General features: G+C 44.5%; 2 protein-coding genes across 24 annotated transcripts in view; both read right to left on the reverse strand.

The window, feature by feature from the left end:
• Positions 1-5,270: 5,270 nt before the first annotated feature.
• Positions 5,271-11,969, reverse strand: UMPS (uridine monophosphate synthetase). The gene is made up of 6 exons (XM_080599256.1): positions 11,764-11,969; positions 10,941-11,094; positions 8,716-9,384; positions 7,908-8,083; positions 7,267-7,381; positions 5,271-5,972 (listed from the first exon to the last, which is right to left on the reverse strand). Exons 1-6 carry the CDS (start codon positions 11,902-11,904, stop codon positions 5,797-5,799), a joined length of 1,431 nt encoding a protein of 476 aa, XP_080455382.1. The 5' UTR covers positions 11,905-11,969; the 3' UTR covers positions 5,271-5,796.
• Positions 11,970-12,115: 146 nt separating this feature from the next.
• Positions 12,116-19,712, reverse strand: part of KALRN (kalirin RhoGEF kinase) — a 502,773-nt gene continuing 495,176 nt past the window's right edge. For 22 of the 23 annotated variants that reach the window (XM_080599249.1, XM_080599250.1, XM_080599243.1 and 19 more), the window contains 2 exons: positions 18,731-18,869; positions 12,116-17,040 (listed from right to left, as the gene is read on the reverse strand). In XM_080599249.1, coding sequence (XP_080455375.1) covers positions 16,495-17,040; positions 18,731-18,869 — 685 coding nt within the window. In that variant the 3' untranslated portion in view covers positions 12,116-16,494. The remainder of the gene's footprint in view (positions 17,041-18,730; positions 18,870-19,712) is intronic. The other variant, XR_013953438.1, reaches the window with a different exon arrangement.

Below are 19,712 nucleotides of genomic sequence, written 5' to 3' on the forward strand. Positions count from 1 at the left end.
CCAGAGCAGCAAACACTTTGAACACAGCTCCACTGCCTTTAGTTTGTGAGGGACCAAGCAGTTTAAAAACAAAAGAAAACCATTTGCTTTCTTCCTTTGCATTTGGAAAGGAAAGGCGCAGCCAGCGCCCCCCTTTCCAGCATTTCTTTTGCAGATTGCCTTTAAGCTGCGGCATTTCCTAGCACATTAGTTTGGCGCTGAGAGAACAGTCAATGATGGCAGCTCCAGCAAGGTGAAGTTTGAACCTGCCAGGGGGTTACTTGGGTAGGGAGGGTGGAAAGAAGGAAAGGAAGGGACCTGAAGATGTGATGACAAGCTTTGCTTCTTTCCTTGCTCATGGGGTTGGGGGAGACATCAGCTGTAAAACAAACTGCTCCGAAGAGTAACCAGGGTACGTAACGTGGAGAGCAAGTGGAAGATGGGAACCTGTCCTGTGACACCCTTCTGAGAAAGTGCAGAATAATTCCAGCAAGAAGGAAACATGGCCAGTTGCTGCCAGGGACAAGCAAGCAGCTGCCTGCTCCCTGGCTGGCAGCACTGGGGCGCTGAAGGCAGAGCAGCACAACAGGCAACCCACTGCATCCTGCAGGGACATCTGCTACCAGATCTGGGTGGAGGAAGGATTGAGCCTGTAGGTCAGGCTTGTCTTTTACCAAAAAAATATCAGAAGGTACCAGAGAAACTTTATACAAATGAATAATCAATTGCATGTTTTTAATTTTTATGGTCTCTCCCTCCAAGTTCAGCTTCTACTTAAGGTTGCATGTAGAAATAAAAAAAAAAAGGAAGCGATGCTAAGAGTGAGAAGCTTTACTTTCCTGTGTAAGCAGATCTGCCTGTACCCTCGGCAAGGTTAGTGCCAAGCTCTGTCATAGGAATGGTATATTTCAGTCAGCAGCAGTTTATTTGTGTCCCTAAACACACGCAGCCTGACCACAGCTAGCATTCCTGAATGAAAGCTCAAGCAGAAGGCATCAGCAGGTCACATGGTGATGGAAAATGTCAGTGCTTGTCTGGCCAACTTGGAACCCAGATGCCATTGCAACATCAGCTCCGCATTTCCACAGCCACAGCTGGAGGCTGCTGCTGTACAGCCCTGGGACCGGGGGCTCCTCTGCTGTCTCATCAACGTGTTTTCCCATTTCTGGGAGGGTACTGTTGTGTCACACCTTGGGAAAAGTCAAGGTCAAGCACAGCCTTCGTTGCTTTGCTAGCGTGGAGATTCCCTGCAGCCTGTGATTTGCAGAAGCAAGGCATGCCCTGGAGACATGCCCTCCTAGCGGCCTCCTTGCCCCGTACAATGATGCAGTAAGAAGGTGCTCAACAGCTGGAGGCTAAGCCCAAGCTTTAGAACATGAACGCCTCACACTTCTGCACGTATTTAACCTTGCATTTCTCCAGTTGCATGGAAAGCGAATGAGCTAGCGTACTGAGGAGAGCGTCACTAAGATGTCTGGCAGGAAATACCAAGGCGAGGTAACTAACTACACGTGCAACCCAGCAGCATCTCCTGGTCTGGGTTCCGGCATCATTTCCTTATCTGAGCATACTTCACATTGGAATTAAGCTCACTGTTGTTCCTCCTTCTCTTCACTGCCCATCTGCAAAAAAAGCAAAGAAAAAACAAATACAAGGGAGGTTTTGATTTCATCCTGCCTCCTTCTCTGTTCCCATTATCAGTGGTGTCATCCCCTGGTCCCAGCACAACAGAAACTTCTCCATTAAGCTCTACAATGACACCTCTCAGCAGAGCAGAAATGATCAGCTGCAGAGAACACTGCAGAATTGCCCCAGCTAAACCGTCCTATTTGTTAAAGTGTCTCTTGTATAGCTACTATTATTTCTACAGGGATAAATCAAAAGTGACTTCACTGCTCATCTTCTGCTCCTGCAATACCTATTTGACCTAAGCACAGCCTATGGCCATACAATTACACTTATCCGAGGCTATACTTCTCATCACTGCTCAGGAAACTGTGCTCTAAGCAAGAACTTCACAGCTAAATCCTTGTTCGGGCTTCCTCCTCTTCTCTGTATTGGCCAACCTCCACACGTAACCCTGCATTTTCACTGCCTGACTGTGGACAGCATGAGATTATGAGCATGAGTTCGGAGCACGACATGGGTCATGCAGAAATGGAGAATCAAGAACGAGGACAAAGTCAACCCAGACAGGCAGGCAGGGTCACTGCTTTCAGCCTGCAGGAACCTGTCAAAAGACAGAAAAACCCGAAGCCTGAGCAGGCACCAAACTGACTTTTAATTTGTTGCAGAGTTCGAACATGAAGCTCTACTTGTCACCGTGATACAGACCAACCAAGACCTAACGGAGTGATTACAAACAAGACGTCCAGCCCTGTCTAGTCTGCAGTTCAATTAAAAATCTTCCAAAACAGACCATTTCCCTGAGTCAGTGACCTCCAAAACTCAGAAATGGAAACAAACTTCCTCTGGGTATTTCACATTCCTTCAGTCCTAACTGTTTCCTAAATGCAATGTTTGTGTCACTTGCTAAGAACCCACAGCAACAGGCTTTCCAAGTACATTTAAGGGGAAGTGATTCAGTTATTTTTTCTGGATTTGGGTCTCCAATAACTTTTTATGGAATAGTTTATGGGAATAATAACATGACCTGTCAACTATTGCTTTCGTAGCCAATGTTGATACTGTTATGTACAAGTACGTTTAAGGATAAAAATGTAAACTGTTTTAATTTGATGCTGGGTTTATCAAGATTTTTGCAAGAATTTTAAGTCTGAGTAAAGCACTGTACTTAAGCAGCTACCCTGTTTAAAGTACCCATGCTGCTTCTCCTTGCACAACTCTCTTTGTTCTAGCAAAGATGCCCATGACAAAAAGATACAGTGAAAATTACAAATATGTGTGCTACGTAACAATTCCTTAATGATTCCAGATCAGGCTGATCTCTCAAGCAGTCCCCAGTGACTTGCTCAGAAATACCAGCAAGTTAGCCGCCTTCCTGGTGCAAGCATTGACATCACTTGACCACAGCCTTACTCATTATGAAAAGGGCAATATCTTTTCATTCTGCTACAAACGATCCTCCAGAGTGAATTAAGGACAGCAAGTTCGTATAAATGCTTACTTGACAGATAATATGGATCATGTGGCAACCAACAAAGTCAAATACAGCCTTATGCCTCTATAAGAGGCTCTGATTGGAGCAGAGAATGAACTGCAAGACTTCCAGATTCATATATTATAATGCAAATTAGTTTTGTAAATTGTGACCTAGTTCCCATGTTGGAAACAGTTGGGACCAACAGCAGGAACTATGCTATGAATGTGAGCAGCGGAGGCAAGCAAGGAAATTAACATTTGTTCTTAATTTGAAATGGATTTTTAATCACTTTCAGGTGCCTCAAAAAAAAAAAAAGGCACACATGCTTGTTTACTATAATCATCCTGACACAAGAATGCATGTAGGAGGTAACATGGTTTTGTTTTGCTAATTGAAATGTTTGTGATGCTGGTGTCAAATGAAGCACTGGAATACAACTTTTTCCATGACTTACTCAGTGCACAATGCAGGACTGAGAAATAGTTTTCCAATCTGTTGCTCAGAACTTGTTTCATAAAGAAAATGAGTTGCAAATACCTTCTAAAAGTAACAAGATATTAGATCACATCCATCTCTCCAAATTCAGTGGCTATTTTTTCCACTGAGAGCTAGTTTATCAGGCCTCTAGATCTTCCTCATGGTTTTAGCTGCATCAATTTCAGACGCATACTTTACAGTTACTGGAAAATACTGAACTCACCAAGTTCTGCTTGTGCTCTAACAGTGACCCTACTAAAACACGCAGTGCTAAACCCAAATCTGAGGCAGCTGTCTAGCAAACTCTACCGCTTTAAGTTATGGCATCACAAGGGAGTAAGTTGTTGAAAACCAGGTAAGTTTTCATCTTAAGCATATCTCAAGTTGGTATCAACAGTGGAAACTGTCGGCTATAGAAGGGCTACGGCATCAACTATCCTGAAAAATAGAGTCTCGGCTCCACCTGGTGGACAGAGTAGTTCTCTGCAAGGCAGTTTAAGTGAGAAAGCCTTGCTTCTGCTACATGCCTCAAGGATATTCGGTAATTAACGAGACACAGCAAACAAATCCCCCAACCTACATTCACTTTAAAAGACTGAAACTTCTTAGAAGTTGATGCAAAGTATCCTGACTCACAGACTATTGCAGGGCAGCTCACAAGAGACAACACACTCATCAAGTTCCAGTGGTGAAAGATGGCCACGAGAACCTTCCATCTTTCCTGTGTGTGGAGAACTCCATCTAAACATGGCACATAAGAAGAATCTTGAACCAAACAGCAGCCCCAAGGAAAAACAAAACATACCCAGAGAAAATTCTAATACTCTTTCCACAGCAACACATCTATAAGCCCTGTAAGAAACCTTCGTCAAGCACAGGAGAAACATTTCCAAAGAACATGAAATGCAAAAGGATAAGGTCATTACCCTCAACCTACCCAGGCAGCTAGGAAGCTTTTCAGTCGCATATTTCTGAAGTCTGACTGCCTGCACAGCACAAGGTCACAAATACAAGAAGCATACATACCACAGCCCCTCAAATCCAAGCCCATTTCCCTTCTTCCTAGACACTCTGCATACATTAATCCAACTGACAACAAGCACAAATTCTCCATTTGAACTTCAGCATAACCCTGATCTCCTGAAAGGCTGGGAAAGCGTCGAATATTAAAGCCAAAAAAAAATCTCACTGGATATAATTGTTCCTAGCCTACAAGCAGATGTATTTAAAAAAGGACCCAGCTTTCTTAGTGTACTTTGCATCAGCAAAGAAACAGCAATGGTCTAGAACCATACCACCATGCATCTGCATTCTTCATGTTAGCAATGAAAATTCAAGCTTATTTCCACCTGGAAAATACTGAATCTATTCAAGGTGATTCCATCCTATCATACGCGGTATTTCAACTTAACCTTTCTTCACAACGCCAAAGCGTGGAAAGTAATTCCTGGAAGTATTCCACAAATATTTTCATAAATCAAGCAACAGAGAGTATGTATTTGTTTCTCATTAGAGCAATCAGCAATTCCACCATAATTAAACGCACAACAGCTGGGAGCTATAAAGATTCTTGTCAGAGCAGACTGTAAGCACCATCAGCAGTAATTCCTACAAGTCACAAAAAACAGCAGAATGACTTATTTTTGTCATGCCCTGGCTCTGAAAATAAACAGTTTCACACTGCCACAGAAAAAAAGACTTACAGATCCAATTACATGAAAATAGTAGCAAACTTATTTATTAGAGAACATATTATTCAATTTCACAGTGTAGGATCAAGACTTGATACTTGCTGCTTGGAAACTGTGGAGTTGAGCAATCCTGTGACAGTGAGACAGGTCAGTGCTGCAGGTGAAGTTAATAGTAAAATACTGACCCACAGCCAGAGGAATTCAAGGGTGAGGAGGTTAAGCAGGAGCAACAACAACAAGGCAAATATCCTTGGAGTGTTCTCATTCAACATTTTTCAGCAGAGAAAAGTTATTAGAATTAAAAACTGAACATCAAATTTTGGTTTCATATATTCAACAACTAAAAATACAGAAAAACAACCATGGCAGGTACAACTTTGTCTGTATGTATGCAATTAAAAAGTAATTTAGCCAGCAACAAATTTTTTTCTGGAAGGGCCCAGTATTCTACTGGCTGAAGTGTCAATGTATTTATGTAGAAGTCTCACAATGATTACAGCTCCATCAGCTCTGCTCATTGACTCCGGAAGCGACCTGCATCCCACCTCACGCATGAACACCAAGCCTGCTTATGTAGCTCTCCCAAGCTGCCTTCCTGTACTTCTCTGCTTCTTGAAGGCGGTCTGAAGCTGACAAGATGCCTCGTCCCACGATAATGATGTCTGAACCTCTTTCACTAATAACTTCCTTGGGGCTTAGGTACTTCTGTCCAAGATTATCACCTGAAACAGACACACCATTTTTTCAGTTTGTGCAGAATTATACCTTCTAAAAACTTTCAAGGAGATGCTGGAACAGAAAACAGGTCTGTTGTTTCAGTTCTCACCCTAATAATCCATCAGGTACCTCCAACTAATGAACACCCAATTACTGTGGCAGGTATGCTCTGCTCCTGTACTTGACGTAAGTCTTGCTCAGGCTTATGAGCCACAGCAGGCCTCAACGTGATCACTCCTCGAACCAGACAGCTCGTTAGCAACGGAGACTTAGGCAGACCCCTATACCATGAAATCTCTCATGGAAAATAATGAAGGAATCTGAGCTTGACTACAAATCAATCACTTTACTAGACAAATACGGTACTTCATCTCTTTCCTCTGTATAATCAAAGGAGAAGTCATCTTGACACCATTCCTCTGTTATTTATAGAGTGTGGTAAAGCCTGATGCTACCCTCTCCCCTTTATACCTGTTGTTTATGCCATATAGGCACCGGACAATCAGCCCTCCCCTCCAGTTGTATCCAGCCCCTGTGGTGTAACTAATTGACAAGGACACAATTAAATGCTAAGGGGAAGGGGACTGTCCAACCTTAATCATAAAAAATTGGCAAAAGCCTTGTATCCTGGAAAAATTACTGAACAAGAGACAACAGCCTCGCAATCCTATAAATAGTAATCCCAAACAAGAACTCTGAGCTCTCCAGGGACTGCAGCGGGCTGCAGCCTCCAACTGTGCCCAAGCTGAGACCCCTCTGAGGGTAGCCCTGAGAGGAAGTGCATCTCAGGGCTGACTCCTCGAGGAACAAGCGTATCTGCAGATAAATGCCAGCAAGATAGTAGGTTGAATAACTCACTCTAAGGGGAAGTTTTGGAAGCATGCAACTGGATTTAGAAACCCCCCCAGGACCCTGCAGTAAGTCTCAGGTGAACCTTGCCATTCTTGAATCCTTAACTAAGTTGCTGTTTTTATTACAACAAGTTCTTTAGATCATTGTATTAGTTGACTACTACTTAAGATACTGATTAACCTTGCTGTTAAAATCATTATATTCTATATTATAAAAAAATATAAACCTCGTTATTTGCTATGAATGTATGTAATAAATCCTCAACTGCTTCTATATGAGTTTTGTAAAATCTAATTCCACAACAATGACACAGATCAAATTTGACATAGAGAGCCCTCATTTTTCATGATTTACCAATTCCAATAGATAGAACTGATGCTCAAAGAAGCACTGATCTTGCACTTATTGCATTTACAAACAGACTATAAATATTTCAGGAGACGTTACCTCCAGCTTGCAGCTGTACCCCTGGAGTTAAGTGAAGAAATTCTGGTTTCTTACTAACTCTAGATCCAGATATGAATCCAAAAACAAAATCAGAGTTTTCTTCAGCCATCTGTACCTGAAAAAGACCAATAAACAGTTTCAAGTGATATACCTAAAATCAAGCTTGCCCACTAATCTGTTCTGATGCGTACATTGACACATTAAGGTGTGCAGAGCAAGGGAATGAAACACTGGAACGTTTCTAGCAAGTTCTTGCTTTACCAATGTGAAGTCACCCAGAACTGACTAACCCTTCATTGATCTTGCTTTGCTTGCAGACAGGAATGCAAAAGTTACATTTATACACTCAATGAACTTACACTGATTAGAATTTTATTGCTAATTAAAAAAAAAGGTGGTGAATGGCAAACCCATCACGTTCACTAGCGCTCGTGGTGCGAAAGACAACCACCTTACACCAGCAGCCTACAGATGTAACCTCTAAGCACTACGCTGTCAGATTCCTGAGTCTCCACAGAAAGAGAGCCTATAATAAATAGAACTGGAGAGACTTTCGGAAGCATAGATGTTAGCAGCACACAAAACCTCCCTTGTCAGAAAACTTTACAAGCTGTTAACCTGAAACAAAAGTGCCTACTCACTGCAGCTTCTGTGTATTTGCCTGTTGCAAGCGACCCTTGGGAACTCATCTCAGCAATGAGAAGGCAGCCCCGCTGCAGAGGAAGGCCTACTTCCTTCAGACCCTTCACAACTCCAGAACCCGGAACCACGTGAGCATTAACTATGTCTGACCAGGATGCTATTTTGAACATACCACCTGAGAAGAGAGAGAGAAAGACACAGGCAAAGTGAAGTTAGTCATTAGAAATGTATTAAACAAGAAACATGAATTAAACAAAACAAGCAGTACACTAAATCACTCATGTTAAAAGACTTTTTACTACTGAAGCTTAACAGTTACAAGAGCAGTTTCATCAGACACTCCTGACAGCTGCACAACCACAAAGCATCATCTCCCAGTTTTATATTACACAAGCACTTGGTAACCTGCCTTTACTATTCATTAACTCACCTACAGTGAGCTAAAATTTTACTGTCACAGGTGCAACAGTATTCAGATCATCTACAGCTGCAGTAACAAATGAAAGCCATAACAAGCACACAAGCATAGCAGGCTGCTCTAAGTGCCACGCTGCGTTTCTCGTGGCAAACAGCTATTCAAAAGTACTTACTGAACACAAGCATAGATTCGTTAAAAGATTTAGGTTTTGGAAGGGACCTCTGGAGGTCGTGCCCTCTCAGCAGGGCTAACTTCAAAGCTAGATCAGGTTGCTCACGAGTTTTCTCCAAGGTCGGAGATCCCACAGTCTCTCCTGACAGCCTGTTCCAGTGCTGCAGTTACACAGACTGGCAGCAAAGTTACTGTAAACCAAGGCCGACGATAATCACCTTCATACTGATGTTTCACTGTGTTTCCAATGTCTGCAAATTTCCTATCTTCAAAAATCAAGAACTCGTGTCGATCTGCGAGTGCTCTCAACTCCTTTACTACTTCCTGGGTGAAATCATTCAGGATATCTACGTGAGTCTTTAGGACACAAATGCTGGGGCCCAGGCTGGCAGCTAACTGCAGCAGCTCTTTGGATCCTGTGACATCAGCAGAAAGGCACAAGTTGGTTTGTTTCTTTTCCATGAGCATGAGAAGCCTGGCTGCAACAGGATGCACCCCGGGCAGCTCAGCACGAGCCCTGAAGCTCAGCTCTTTACAAATTCTTTTCACGGGAGCGGGACCATTCTGAGCCACTGGCTCAAACATGTTTCCCCGAATAAAGTTCTTCACCTTCTCAACCATCTCAACGTCCACTTCTCCCTGCTGCTGGAGAATATCTAACAGCCCAGACAACGTGCAGACAGAGTGCAGACGAATTCCATGTTCTTCTAACCTGGCCTTCCCACCCTGCTCCCTGTCCAACAGCACTACAGCATCTGTGACTTTCAATCCTTCTTTCTGAAGAACCTCTGCAGTTTCCAGTACGCTAGATCCACTTGTTACCACATCTTCAATGATTAAACATGTTTCTCCTGGATTAATGGTGCCTTCTACCAGCCGCTTAGTACCTTTAAAACAAAAGACACACACTTAACTAAATGAACAAGGTTTAAAAGACCACAGCACACATCAGAAGTATCACGATTTTAACCTGGTATGTTAAAGATCATATCTATTTCGCATACAAGCATATGTTGCAGTAAAAAATCAAATCAGACTCCAAGAAAATAGCAATTTCATGCTCACTGTCAGTATGTAGAGAGAATTTCTTTAGTTAATACCTGATACCAGGTAGTATCACAGTTCTCACCACAGCTCAGTAACTGACTTGTAACTCAGTTCATAAAGACCGTTATTTCTCCAAGGGGATAAACACATTTTGTACGTTTCATTAACAAATCTGACATATTCTTAGCTGCACGTATTGAAATAATCTTTGTGTAAGCTGACTACAGAAATTCAGGTTTAGTATTACTATGAATTAAACCTTCAAAACACCAACAATATTTTCTCCCATAACTTAAAAGTCTTTAAACTAAAAGTTACTTTAAATGTCTTTGAAGTAGCAAAGCCACTGATACTCTTTAACATATCTTCTATTTTTCACAGGCATTATTCTATGCTTAACATGTCTGTTGTTAGAACAGTCAGGAGGAGTAAACCCCCCAAATGCCTTTGCCATAACGAACAATAGGCACAAGTCCATGAAAAGCGTCCCGGGGGGCAATAACAAAGGCTGCCTAGCTTTCCCAGGAAGCAGCGAGCAGCGGGTGAACATTACACAGACTAAGGTGCTTCAACCATGACGGTCTCACAAGTGTAAGTACAGCTCTGCAATCTGTGTGACACCGGAACCCTTGTACCAGGCAGTTAATTGCTGTCACAATCAACTTGTCCTTCACAAGAAGGAACAGCAACAGTTCTCGTGCCTAGCACATTGGCTAATGTTTAGCTTTGAAAAACATCCTCTCTGACTGAACGCTGTTGGAAGAGGATAGCGTTTATCACACAAGGAAATCTATTTGACAGAGTATGTTAATGCTTCGGTTTCCCTCTCCTACACACACCCCTCATCCCCTTTCCACCTAACTAAAATAAAATTGATCCCTGTGTAGAGAACTGACTGCTTCTCACCTGGTACACCTTGCCCACTGATTACAGGGCTACAGGATATGAAAGAAAACGGGCTTTGAGACACAAAACAAGAACAGACTACAAAGATTCCTCTTGGAGTCGATATGCAGAAAGTTCTGTTTGGGGGTGAGACATGGCACTGGTCTCAGCACATCAGAAACAGCAGCAACTGTTTCTGTAAGAGAGCGGTAACCCACAATAACGGTGCCAAAGGAAAAAAAAAAGACACCGTGGAAACAAAGAAGCAGCTCGTGAGCTTCCAAACCTACTACAGCAGGATTTGGGATTTGAGCTGCAGACTAATGAGAGACCAGCTGGGAGAGCCTGATGCTATGGGAGGTACGTTTCAGGGAAAAAGGTGTAGCTAGTTACATTGAAGTGGTAGTCTTAAACTGAAACAGGGATGCATGTTAGAGAAGAACCTTAAAAATATAGTTATTTCACAAACCAGCCAACAAGTAAAGACAAATTCATCATGTGAAGGTTTTACCGTAGTCTTTTGCTTCCTTCCTCCGTATAAGCATTGGAACCTGCTTTTCTGAGCAGATAATTGTAGCCAGTGGCAATGCCGTGTAGGGAACGCCACACACACAGTCATACTCGAGACCAGCATCTTTTGCTGTTTGAAACAGAAGATCTGCAACCTGAAAAATACATGTATGTGAGGCGTCAGACTAGACCGATCACTCCTCAACAAGTACACCACCAATGGAAGGGAAAGCACAAAAAGCTCTCTTCTTTGTATTATTTGATAGCTGCAAGCTGCCTAACACCTGTAAGCAGACTCCAGAGGTTTCCCCGCAGCAAAGCATCACTGCTGTGAATGATGCTCAGGGCTCTCCGCACCCTTTTTTTTTCTGGTTACTTCCAAGAAATTTCCCCACCTTCAAGCAAGCAGAGCAACAAAGCGATGCCTCAAACGCCCCAGGTGCCAGCACAGGGCAGGACCCCCAGGCCCCTGATAAGGCAGCATCCCCCCTACTCCTTCCTCCTCCTCTTCCTCACAAAACATTAGGGATTGGAAGGGACCTTGAAGGATCATCGAGTCCAATCTCCTCCCTTCTCCTCCTCCTTCCTCTTTCTCCTCCTCTTCCTCCCTTCTCCTCCTACTCCTCCTTCTTCCCTTCTCCTCCTCCTCCTTCTTCCTTCTATTCCTCCTCCTCCTCCTCTTCTTCTTCCTTTATTATTATTATTATTATTATTATTATTATTATTATTACTCCTCCTCCTCCTCCTCCTCCTCCTCCTCCTCCTCCTCCTCTCCCTCCTCATCCTCTCAGCGCACCAGGGGCTCCCCCCCAAGGGGCCAGCACCTGTCGGAGGAGGCCTGGGTGCGAGACGAGACCTCGCAGGTCCACGTAGACGGGCGAGGCGATGCCGCTCTTCAGCACGAAGCTGCCGAAGCGCAGGGAGCCCGCCGCCAGCAGCGCCGCCGCCACGCCGCCCGCCGCCATCTGCCCGCCCTCCCGAGATGGCGGACGCGGCGTCAGGCGAGGCGGCTGCGCATGCGCATGCGCAACGCTGTGTTCCCCCCCCCACGGGTCCTTCGGGTCGGGCCCGAACGGTCCGGGTGCGATTGGTTCCTCCCGTTTAAAAAAAATAGAAAAGAAAAAGAAAAAAGAAAAGAAAAGGCCGCGTTGGGAAATGAGACGGAGCCGCTTGTTCTCCCAACAACCGAGTTTTAATCCAAAATAGAGAACAGCCCAGAAAACACGTCGCTAGCACAGTCCGTTTATAGGAAGGGTGCACAGTCCAAGCACGCAGGGGCATTGCAGCCATGGCGGAGGTGCCGGCCCGCACCAAGAGGCCGACTTTACAAATGGCGAGCGGGCGGTCGTGTGCCCCAGAGCCACACGGCACTTCGGGCAGGCCAGCGGCGTGCCGAAATTGTTAAGGCTGTGGACGTACTTCACACCTTGAAAGCGCTGTGTCGCTGGCCGTGCCGCTCCCCCCTAGCTCCGGTTGGTGGTCGCAGCGGTGGACAGGCATTGAGTTTTGCCCTTAGCGAACAAGGCTGACACTTTTTTTTTTTTTTTAATTATTTTTTGCCCTTTCTGTCGTATTTGCGTTCCAAAAGTCACCAGCAAACAGGTCTCGGTGACAGAGATTGGTAGGAAGAGAAGAGCACCAGGAGGTGGACGTGGTGGTGCCGTATGGCTTGCGCGGAGGCCAGCTCGTCTGTCCCGGCCGCCACAGTCACGGCCAACACGTGGCGGTGACACTCGGCGTGACACGTCCCAGCACTTGATGGCACCGCACAACCAGCCTGGCGGCACGGGGCCAGGCCTCGTGTCCCTGGAAAGCACCATTTTTTGATGGCGTGAGGACAACCAAGCAGGGAAATAGATCCAGGCCCTGTGTTAGGGGGGGATCTGCTGCTGCATGGAAAGGAACAGGAACAAAAACAGCTTGTTAGTCCCTGTGCACGTTAATTATCTGTCAGACTTGTATATACAGGCTAGCCTTGACATTTCTCTCTGGAGTTTACATTATCCTGGGTCACCTGACGTAGCCCTCTTATTGCAAGGGTATTAAAATACGGTTGTATATAGCCAAGTCATACTGTGCTGTTCTGCGTTCAGCCTTCGTCTGTGGCATTTGTAACAAGGGCCTGATGGCATCTTCAGAAATGCTGGGCACCAAAACCTGGGAAGGTCAGCTGAGGGCACAGGCTTTCTCTCAGCATTATCGTAGGTTAAAAGTAAAAATGATTTTAAAGGTAGATGTTAATGAAAAAAGAATAAAGCCATTTAAAATAAAAAGGCAATGAGACTAAGCAAGACTTGTTGGTACAATTAGGACAAGAGAAGTGTTGCAAATGCAGACTCTGGATTGCTTTAGGGTTTTCAAGCCTAAGACCCCTGGCGCTGTGTGTGTATCAACCTGGCCCACCCTGCCCGCAGGACTTGCTGCTCGGTAGCTCACCCAAGACATGAATTTGGATTCCAGTGGCAGTGCAGGAGCCTGCAGGCAGTGGCTGCCTGCCTGGAGGGCTGCTCTGCACCAAGCTTGTGCAGCCAAAGCGCTGGAATTGCTGCTGGTTGTACTGGCTGGGGTGGCTACCAGCACTGCACATGATGCTGCCCTCTGGGAAGGCCCTGAGCTTCCCAAGGGGCCAGCAGCTCCTTGCGGAGGGTGGCAAAGGCTGAAAAAGGCCTTGGGAGAGCAATATTTGAATGCTTCCTCTTTATTTATTAGATGGCAGCGTTTCATGTCAACCTGACATGAATGATGATTCAGGCAAAAAATATAATGTTTGAGATAAAATGCAAGGTTTATAATCAGACACATCTGGAAGTACCAATGGGTTTGAGTTTTCCCGAATGTGCTGTAAGAAAAGCAGTGCCCAGGAAGAGGAGCTATCTAACATGAACATGGGAAAAGCAGGACCATAAAGGAAAGCAAGCCCATAACACTCAAAATCTTCAGAGCTCAGCAGCTCCAGCTCTCCCTTCAAGAGGAATCGCTTTTTTGAATATGAGCACCATGTATCCTCTTTCAGCCTTTTTTTTTTTCTGCTATTTGATAGCAATTGGAGACTTAAGTGTTCCTTTAATCAATCCAGCTTTTTCCCCCTATATGTCCAAAGTGCCTGTTTTCACAGTTTGAGATGTGAATGCAGGACACGGCAAAACAAAATGATAAATAACTCCAGATTTCCTGTGATACATGAGAATTTGTTTGTATTAATGCCAAGCAGAAAGACTGCGGCTTAAAATGTACCCACGGGCCTAATAAAAGCTGTGGGTTTTATAAACCACACTTCCATAAACATTTTCTTAAGGGCAGCACGATCACAGCACAAAGAGCCAGCTTCGACAAATAGGAAGAAGCACAAACAGTCCTGCAGTGAGAAGTACCTGCGGCTGGTGCTAATTAAAGACACCCCTTGATGACTGCCGCCTGAAGTTTTGGTTGCTAAGAAATCACATACTTCACACTCTAGCTCAGGAAGAGAGTCTGTTCTTTGTCTATGAGGTGCTGCTGTGTTGCTCAGAAAATTATCTGCTGCACCACAGAGGGAAACCGAAGCTTTAGCCCTCTGTGAACACTCAAGCCTTTCCACAACTTCCCCCAGTATTAGACCTCTCCCTCGCTCACACCGCCCCGTATGCTGCCTCTGACTCTGCTCAGGCACCTGGGCTCGCCCCTCTGACTGCAGCTCCTAGATCTCAAGGTCTGCTCTCGTGTTGTGTGCATGCAGCACTGAACATCGTGATTTGCTGTGCCTGGTAGAGCAAGCACAAAGAGAAGGGCTGGGTCTCCTACCTGCCATGAAACTGAGCTTGGAGGTGGATCAGAAGAAGGGCTAGCAGAGCCCTGAGAGTGCACAGCATTTGCAGAGAATCTCCATCACCTGCTGGCAGAGCCAGCTTTTGCTCCTGCAGAGACATTGCAGGCTCACAGTGCAGTTACTTGGATGGCGAGTTGAATTTGGCTCTTGCCCTTACGAGATATCTCAAGAGAGCCTCTGCTGAGTACACATGGCCAGAGCAAGCCCTTTTCATTAGGAAAACCTTTGGTAACAACTGACATTTCCTATTGCAGGCACAGCAGTGGCACTCAGCACCAAGGCAATGTACTCACGTGCCAGGGTTAAAAAAAATTCTCTGATCATCAGCCTGGAAGGCTGTAGGGTTTTATGATGCTGCAGCAGGATGGGGAAGCAGCAGCCAGGGAGGTGTTTCCCCTTCCAGTCCTGCTGCTAGAGAGAGGAAGACTTGGCCAGCCTACGAACTGCTGATCTGTCACTGCAGACTCTGTGTTGCTTGTACTAAGGCTGGCTCCGTCACTGTAACATCAATGTGATGATGTTGCAACTTGGCTTGCAAGAGAGAAATGTTTTAATTGCAGATATTTTTTATTTTATTACAAACTAGGCTTTGGACATAAAAATATCCTTACGAATGCTTTGGTGATGAGGTGCTTACGGCAGCTGAGAGATATTTACAAGTTTGGAAATGAAACAAGTGACATACTTTAAACACTGAAAACTATTTTTGAGCTGTAAGCACAAGGATGGACTCACCACTTACCAACTGCACTTTGAAAGGCTTTAGATGGACTTTGGGCCAAGCAATTCTGAAGCTAGAAATGGAACAGGATCCTTTATATATATATATATATATATGATACAATATATGTATACTGAAAACCTGTGATAGAAAAAATTGTCTTCGTCAATCATCGTTTACAGATACTGCAAAAATTGGACACATCCTTTTCTCAATGCACAGGTTTCGCAAAAGATTTCTATACAGTGTATATAAAATGCTTTAAAAAAAAAACACATCATAGTCCCATTGTGCTTCATCAGAAACAGCTGTATGCTCCAATGAATTCATTGCCTTAATCATAGCTCCAAAAGGTACTGCATGTTGACTTGACAAAGCAGAAAGCCCAAGGGTTAACACAGAATTTTATTCTGAGCACTACCATGTAACGAGAGTGTACCTAAGCCACGCCACCACAGAAGCTGATCCAACAAGACCTGATCTTGCATGTCCCATGCAGGCAAAGTCCCCACTGAAATCATGGGAGACCTGGGTGTACAGGGTGTGCAAAATCCGTCTGTTAACCTGGAGCAGGCTTGCAGTGACCTCAGCAGGAGCTGAATTCAGTGCAGACCTGCAGCACACACTAAGGTCGGCCTAGATTTACTCCTCCACATGCTATCCTACTCCTAATCTCTCAGACGCTTTGAAATCAGTTCAGCAAGATCAAGAGGATTTCTCGTAAGGCTGCCTCCCAAAGATTAAGGCAACTGCAGTTTTGGCTCTTGTTTCCAGTTGGCGTTTGCTGCCCGCAGCCCTGTGGAGATGCTTCCAGGAGGAGCCTGCCGAGGGAGGGGAGCAGGTACCTGTCGCCGTTACCCTGTTTGCTTTGGTTCTCAGTAACTGGGCAAGGACTGTGGCCTCCAGACAGATCTGTACCCCTCAAATGCCAACGCCAAATACAGAAGTATGTACAGAAGATCTTTGTGCCTGCTCGCTCCCTGTGCCGTGCCTCAGCACCAGCAGTGTCTTGTCCCAGGGAGCCAGGCATTACGTTCCTGGGTTCAGCCTGCTCATCAGGAAACTCTTGACGCTGGGGACGGGGTGCACGTCGTACTGGTGTCTGCGGCGCTCAATGAAGGAAGCCAAGCGGGAGGTATCCAGAGGGATTTTGGAATAGCTGCCATTGTGCGGTTGCAGCCACGGATGCTGTAAACATGTGGCTGCTGTTGGCCTTCTCCTGAAGTCTTCTTGGAGGATAACGTTGATGAAATCCCTGGCGGCATGGCTCACGTCGGAGAAGTACTCAGGTGGGAAGCTGAAATCTACTCTGCACACATTGATACAAGTCTCCTCTTTGCTTTCATCCAGGAAGGGAGAGACGCCGCTCAACATGACGTAGGTGAGGACCCCGATGCTCCAGATGTCCGTGCTCAGGGAGACGGGAAGGCCTTGGATAACTTCAGGAGCTGCGAACTCTGGGTTTCCAAGGAGGTGGTGGACGTGATAATGACCTGTGATTTGAACTGCATCTTCCAAATCGATGATCTTGACACGAGGTACCGGGATTCTTAAATCAATGAGCAGATTTTCTGGCTGCGGAAAAGAGAATAACAAAAACTTAATTATGCTCTAGTTCTGCAAACGAAAGGTGTAGCCTTTATTCTAGATACACCCCTATCCACATATTTAGCTTTGTGTTTTAGGTTGAAGAACTGATCAAAAATCACATTTTATCAGGTATGTGTGACATACAGAGCAGGAGAGTTACTGACAAGGAACCTGGTCAGCTCCTGTATACCCTGCTGTCAATTTGGATCAACACTGAAGCTGCAATGACAGCATCCTCGGTTTACACCAGTGCAACACAGTGTGATTTTGTACGTAGTTCCAAATACTTGCAATTTATTTTTCTCAAAATAATCTCTACAGATTAAGAGCACTGACAGATGTAATTTTGAGACAAGCTACAACACCTCTGATTGATTTATTCAGATTCCACTTGTTTACGTGACACTTCGTTGACATAAATGTATGAGAGAAATGTTCTCTGTAAAGCAAATATTTAACTTTTTGCCCACTACCTCTCTAGAGTCACTTTTCCATGCATTTTTCCTATAGCTCCTCATGCTCATGCACGTATATATACAACTCAAAGTCTACTACACTACTGTTCAAACCTCTCCACTTGCTCTTCTGTTGTGGAAAGACAAAATTAGCACAATCTTGAGAGCATCTTGGGACAAGACAGTCCATGGCTAGGTCTATTGTCCCTAGCAATGCATCTCCCTCTTCCCACTCAGCAACAGAGGGTACTTTATTTAGCGTGCCTCATTCAGGAGAGCTGTAAATAGGTCACAGAAAATTGGCTTCCCAGCTTGTTTTTGGAAGGTATCTTATGATCAAATAAAGAATTCAGTGCAGTTTCTTACCTACAAGTGATGTCTATTTTTTGACAACTCCTATAAATACAGCAGAAAATACAAGCAGTCTTACTGAAAGAAACCTGGATAATATAGCCTTTTGGGACTAATGCTCACATAAGACATTTCACAAAAGGGATCTTCTCATATTTTTTTTGTAGTAGCAGCGGTAGGCAGCAGAAGAATGAAAACACCACTTCATCTGACGTGCCTGGGGGCTGCAGGGCTGAGACGAGACCTCCATGGAGCTGGATTGTCCATGATACAAGACAGTTAAATCCATCTCTCATTCTCCATTTTTAAATTCCATTTAAGTCTTCAAATAAATTATAGATTATCTGATACCCCTGGCAACTTGAATCAAAGCTGCAGAACACAAAGCCCAGAGCACTTGATCATAACTTCAATCACCAGTTTTCTGCTGTCCCAGATCACTGGGATGTTGGTGAGGACGGCAGCACAATGCTGAATCCAGGACAGCACTGTGCCTCCTGCCACGTGTGCTAACACGGGGAGGAATGAGCTGTGCTAGTCTCACGGAGCATGACATTAGAGACTGTAGCTTGTTCATCCTCACTCAGAAGCTACTGACATCTCAGTCCTGCCCTTCTCCTTCATTAAATCCCTCTTCCAGAAAGCCCTTGAGAACAAACCAATGAATCAAGGACAAAGTGCATCTCTGAGCTGAAGGAAGATATAGACCTCATGCTGCAGGTCCTTTCTCTGGCCAGTAGGTCTGAAAAGTAGCACTTGTCCATTCAGTGATCATCCCTCAGAGCACAGACTGCACCTCCGCGCTGTCAGTGAAGCTGGGAACTGTCTGTACTGGGGCACTGAGTAACAGCATCATTTTCTTCTCTTACCTTTATGTCTAAATGAGCCACTCGGCAATTGTGAAGATACTGCAAGGCTTCCATTGTGTCTCTTATGTAGAAAGCTACCTTTTCCTCCATGAGTTCATCGTGGTTCATTAGGTAATCTAAGAGACGACCGTCATCCATCCTGCAAACAAATCAAACCCCACACGTGAAAGATCACATGGCATCTCCAGGAACAGCTAATATTTGAAAACAAAACTGCGATGGAAACTTTGTGACCTAAAAATAGAGGAAACCAAAAAGAGAGATCTGATATTTAACGATATCTCAAGATACTGCAGGCTGTGGAAGTGGTAGAATGATTAATCCTCTATTGCTAAACCCAGTTCTAAAAAAATTAGCAACAGTCTCAAAGTAAAGTAATATGCTTAAGGATGTATTCAATAGACAGAGGACATTCCTTTGAAAACAGATCCACTTAATTATTTGGCTTCGTCTATTTATTTGCAGAGAGGATTGCATAATGCAGAAAGAATCACTGGCATTTTCAGCTGGTAATATGTTCTGTGGGAAAACTAACCCCATAAAAGTTTTCCACCTAGTTTTATTTATGTGTATAAATAAATAAGCAAAGAGCCCAAATATACTTCGTTGGATACTCTGTAACAAAGAAGCATTTTGGATTTTGGTTGCTATTTCTCCTTAGGGGGACAAGAATAGTCCCTGTGCAGCTTTTTTCACCAAAAACTATTAGAGCAATGTAGGCTGCAATCCAGCTGAAGCACGTTTACTCACATATAAACAGTGGACAAAACTGCCCAAATAAATTTCATCCTATTCAGTGTGACAGACTAACTGCTGATACAATTACCCAGGCCTCGCCAGAGTCAAAAGCAGTTTTATTTGTACCCCTGAATCTTATTTACTGTAAAGAAAAGGCAGCAGAAAGTCAGCAGAAAATGGCTATTTCATTTGATGTCACAATCAATAAAAAACAGATGACAAAGTCTTTGCCCTGCTGAAGCGA

This window comes from Anser brachyrhynchus, assembly GCF_964034855.1.
Source record: "Anser brachyrhynchus genome assembly, chromosome: 7".
Lineage (NCBI taxonomy): Eukaryota > Metazoa > Chordata > Aves > Anseriformes > Anatidae > Anser > Anser brachyrhynchus.

What these genes read in the sequence shown, in the direction of transcription:
- UMPS (XM_080599256.1), bottom strand. Translation starts at nt 11,904, where the DNA reads ATGGCGGCGGGCGGCGTGGCGGCGGCGCTGCTGGCGGCGGGCTCCCTG. An exon ending in ACCCAGGCCTCCTCCGACAG is followed by an intron (nt 11,095 to 11,763) that starts GTGCTGGCCCCT and finishes TGTATTTTTCAG; the next exon opens with GTTGCAGATCTTCTGTTTCA. An exon ending in GAAGGAAGCAAAAGACTACG is followed by an intron (nt 9,385 to 10,940) that starts GTAAAACCTTCA and finishes TTTGTTTTAAAG; the next exon opens with GTACTAAGCGGCTGGTAGAA.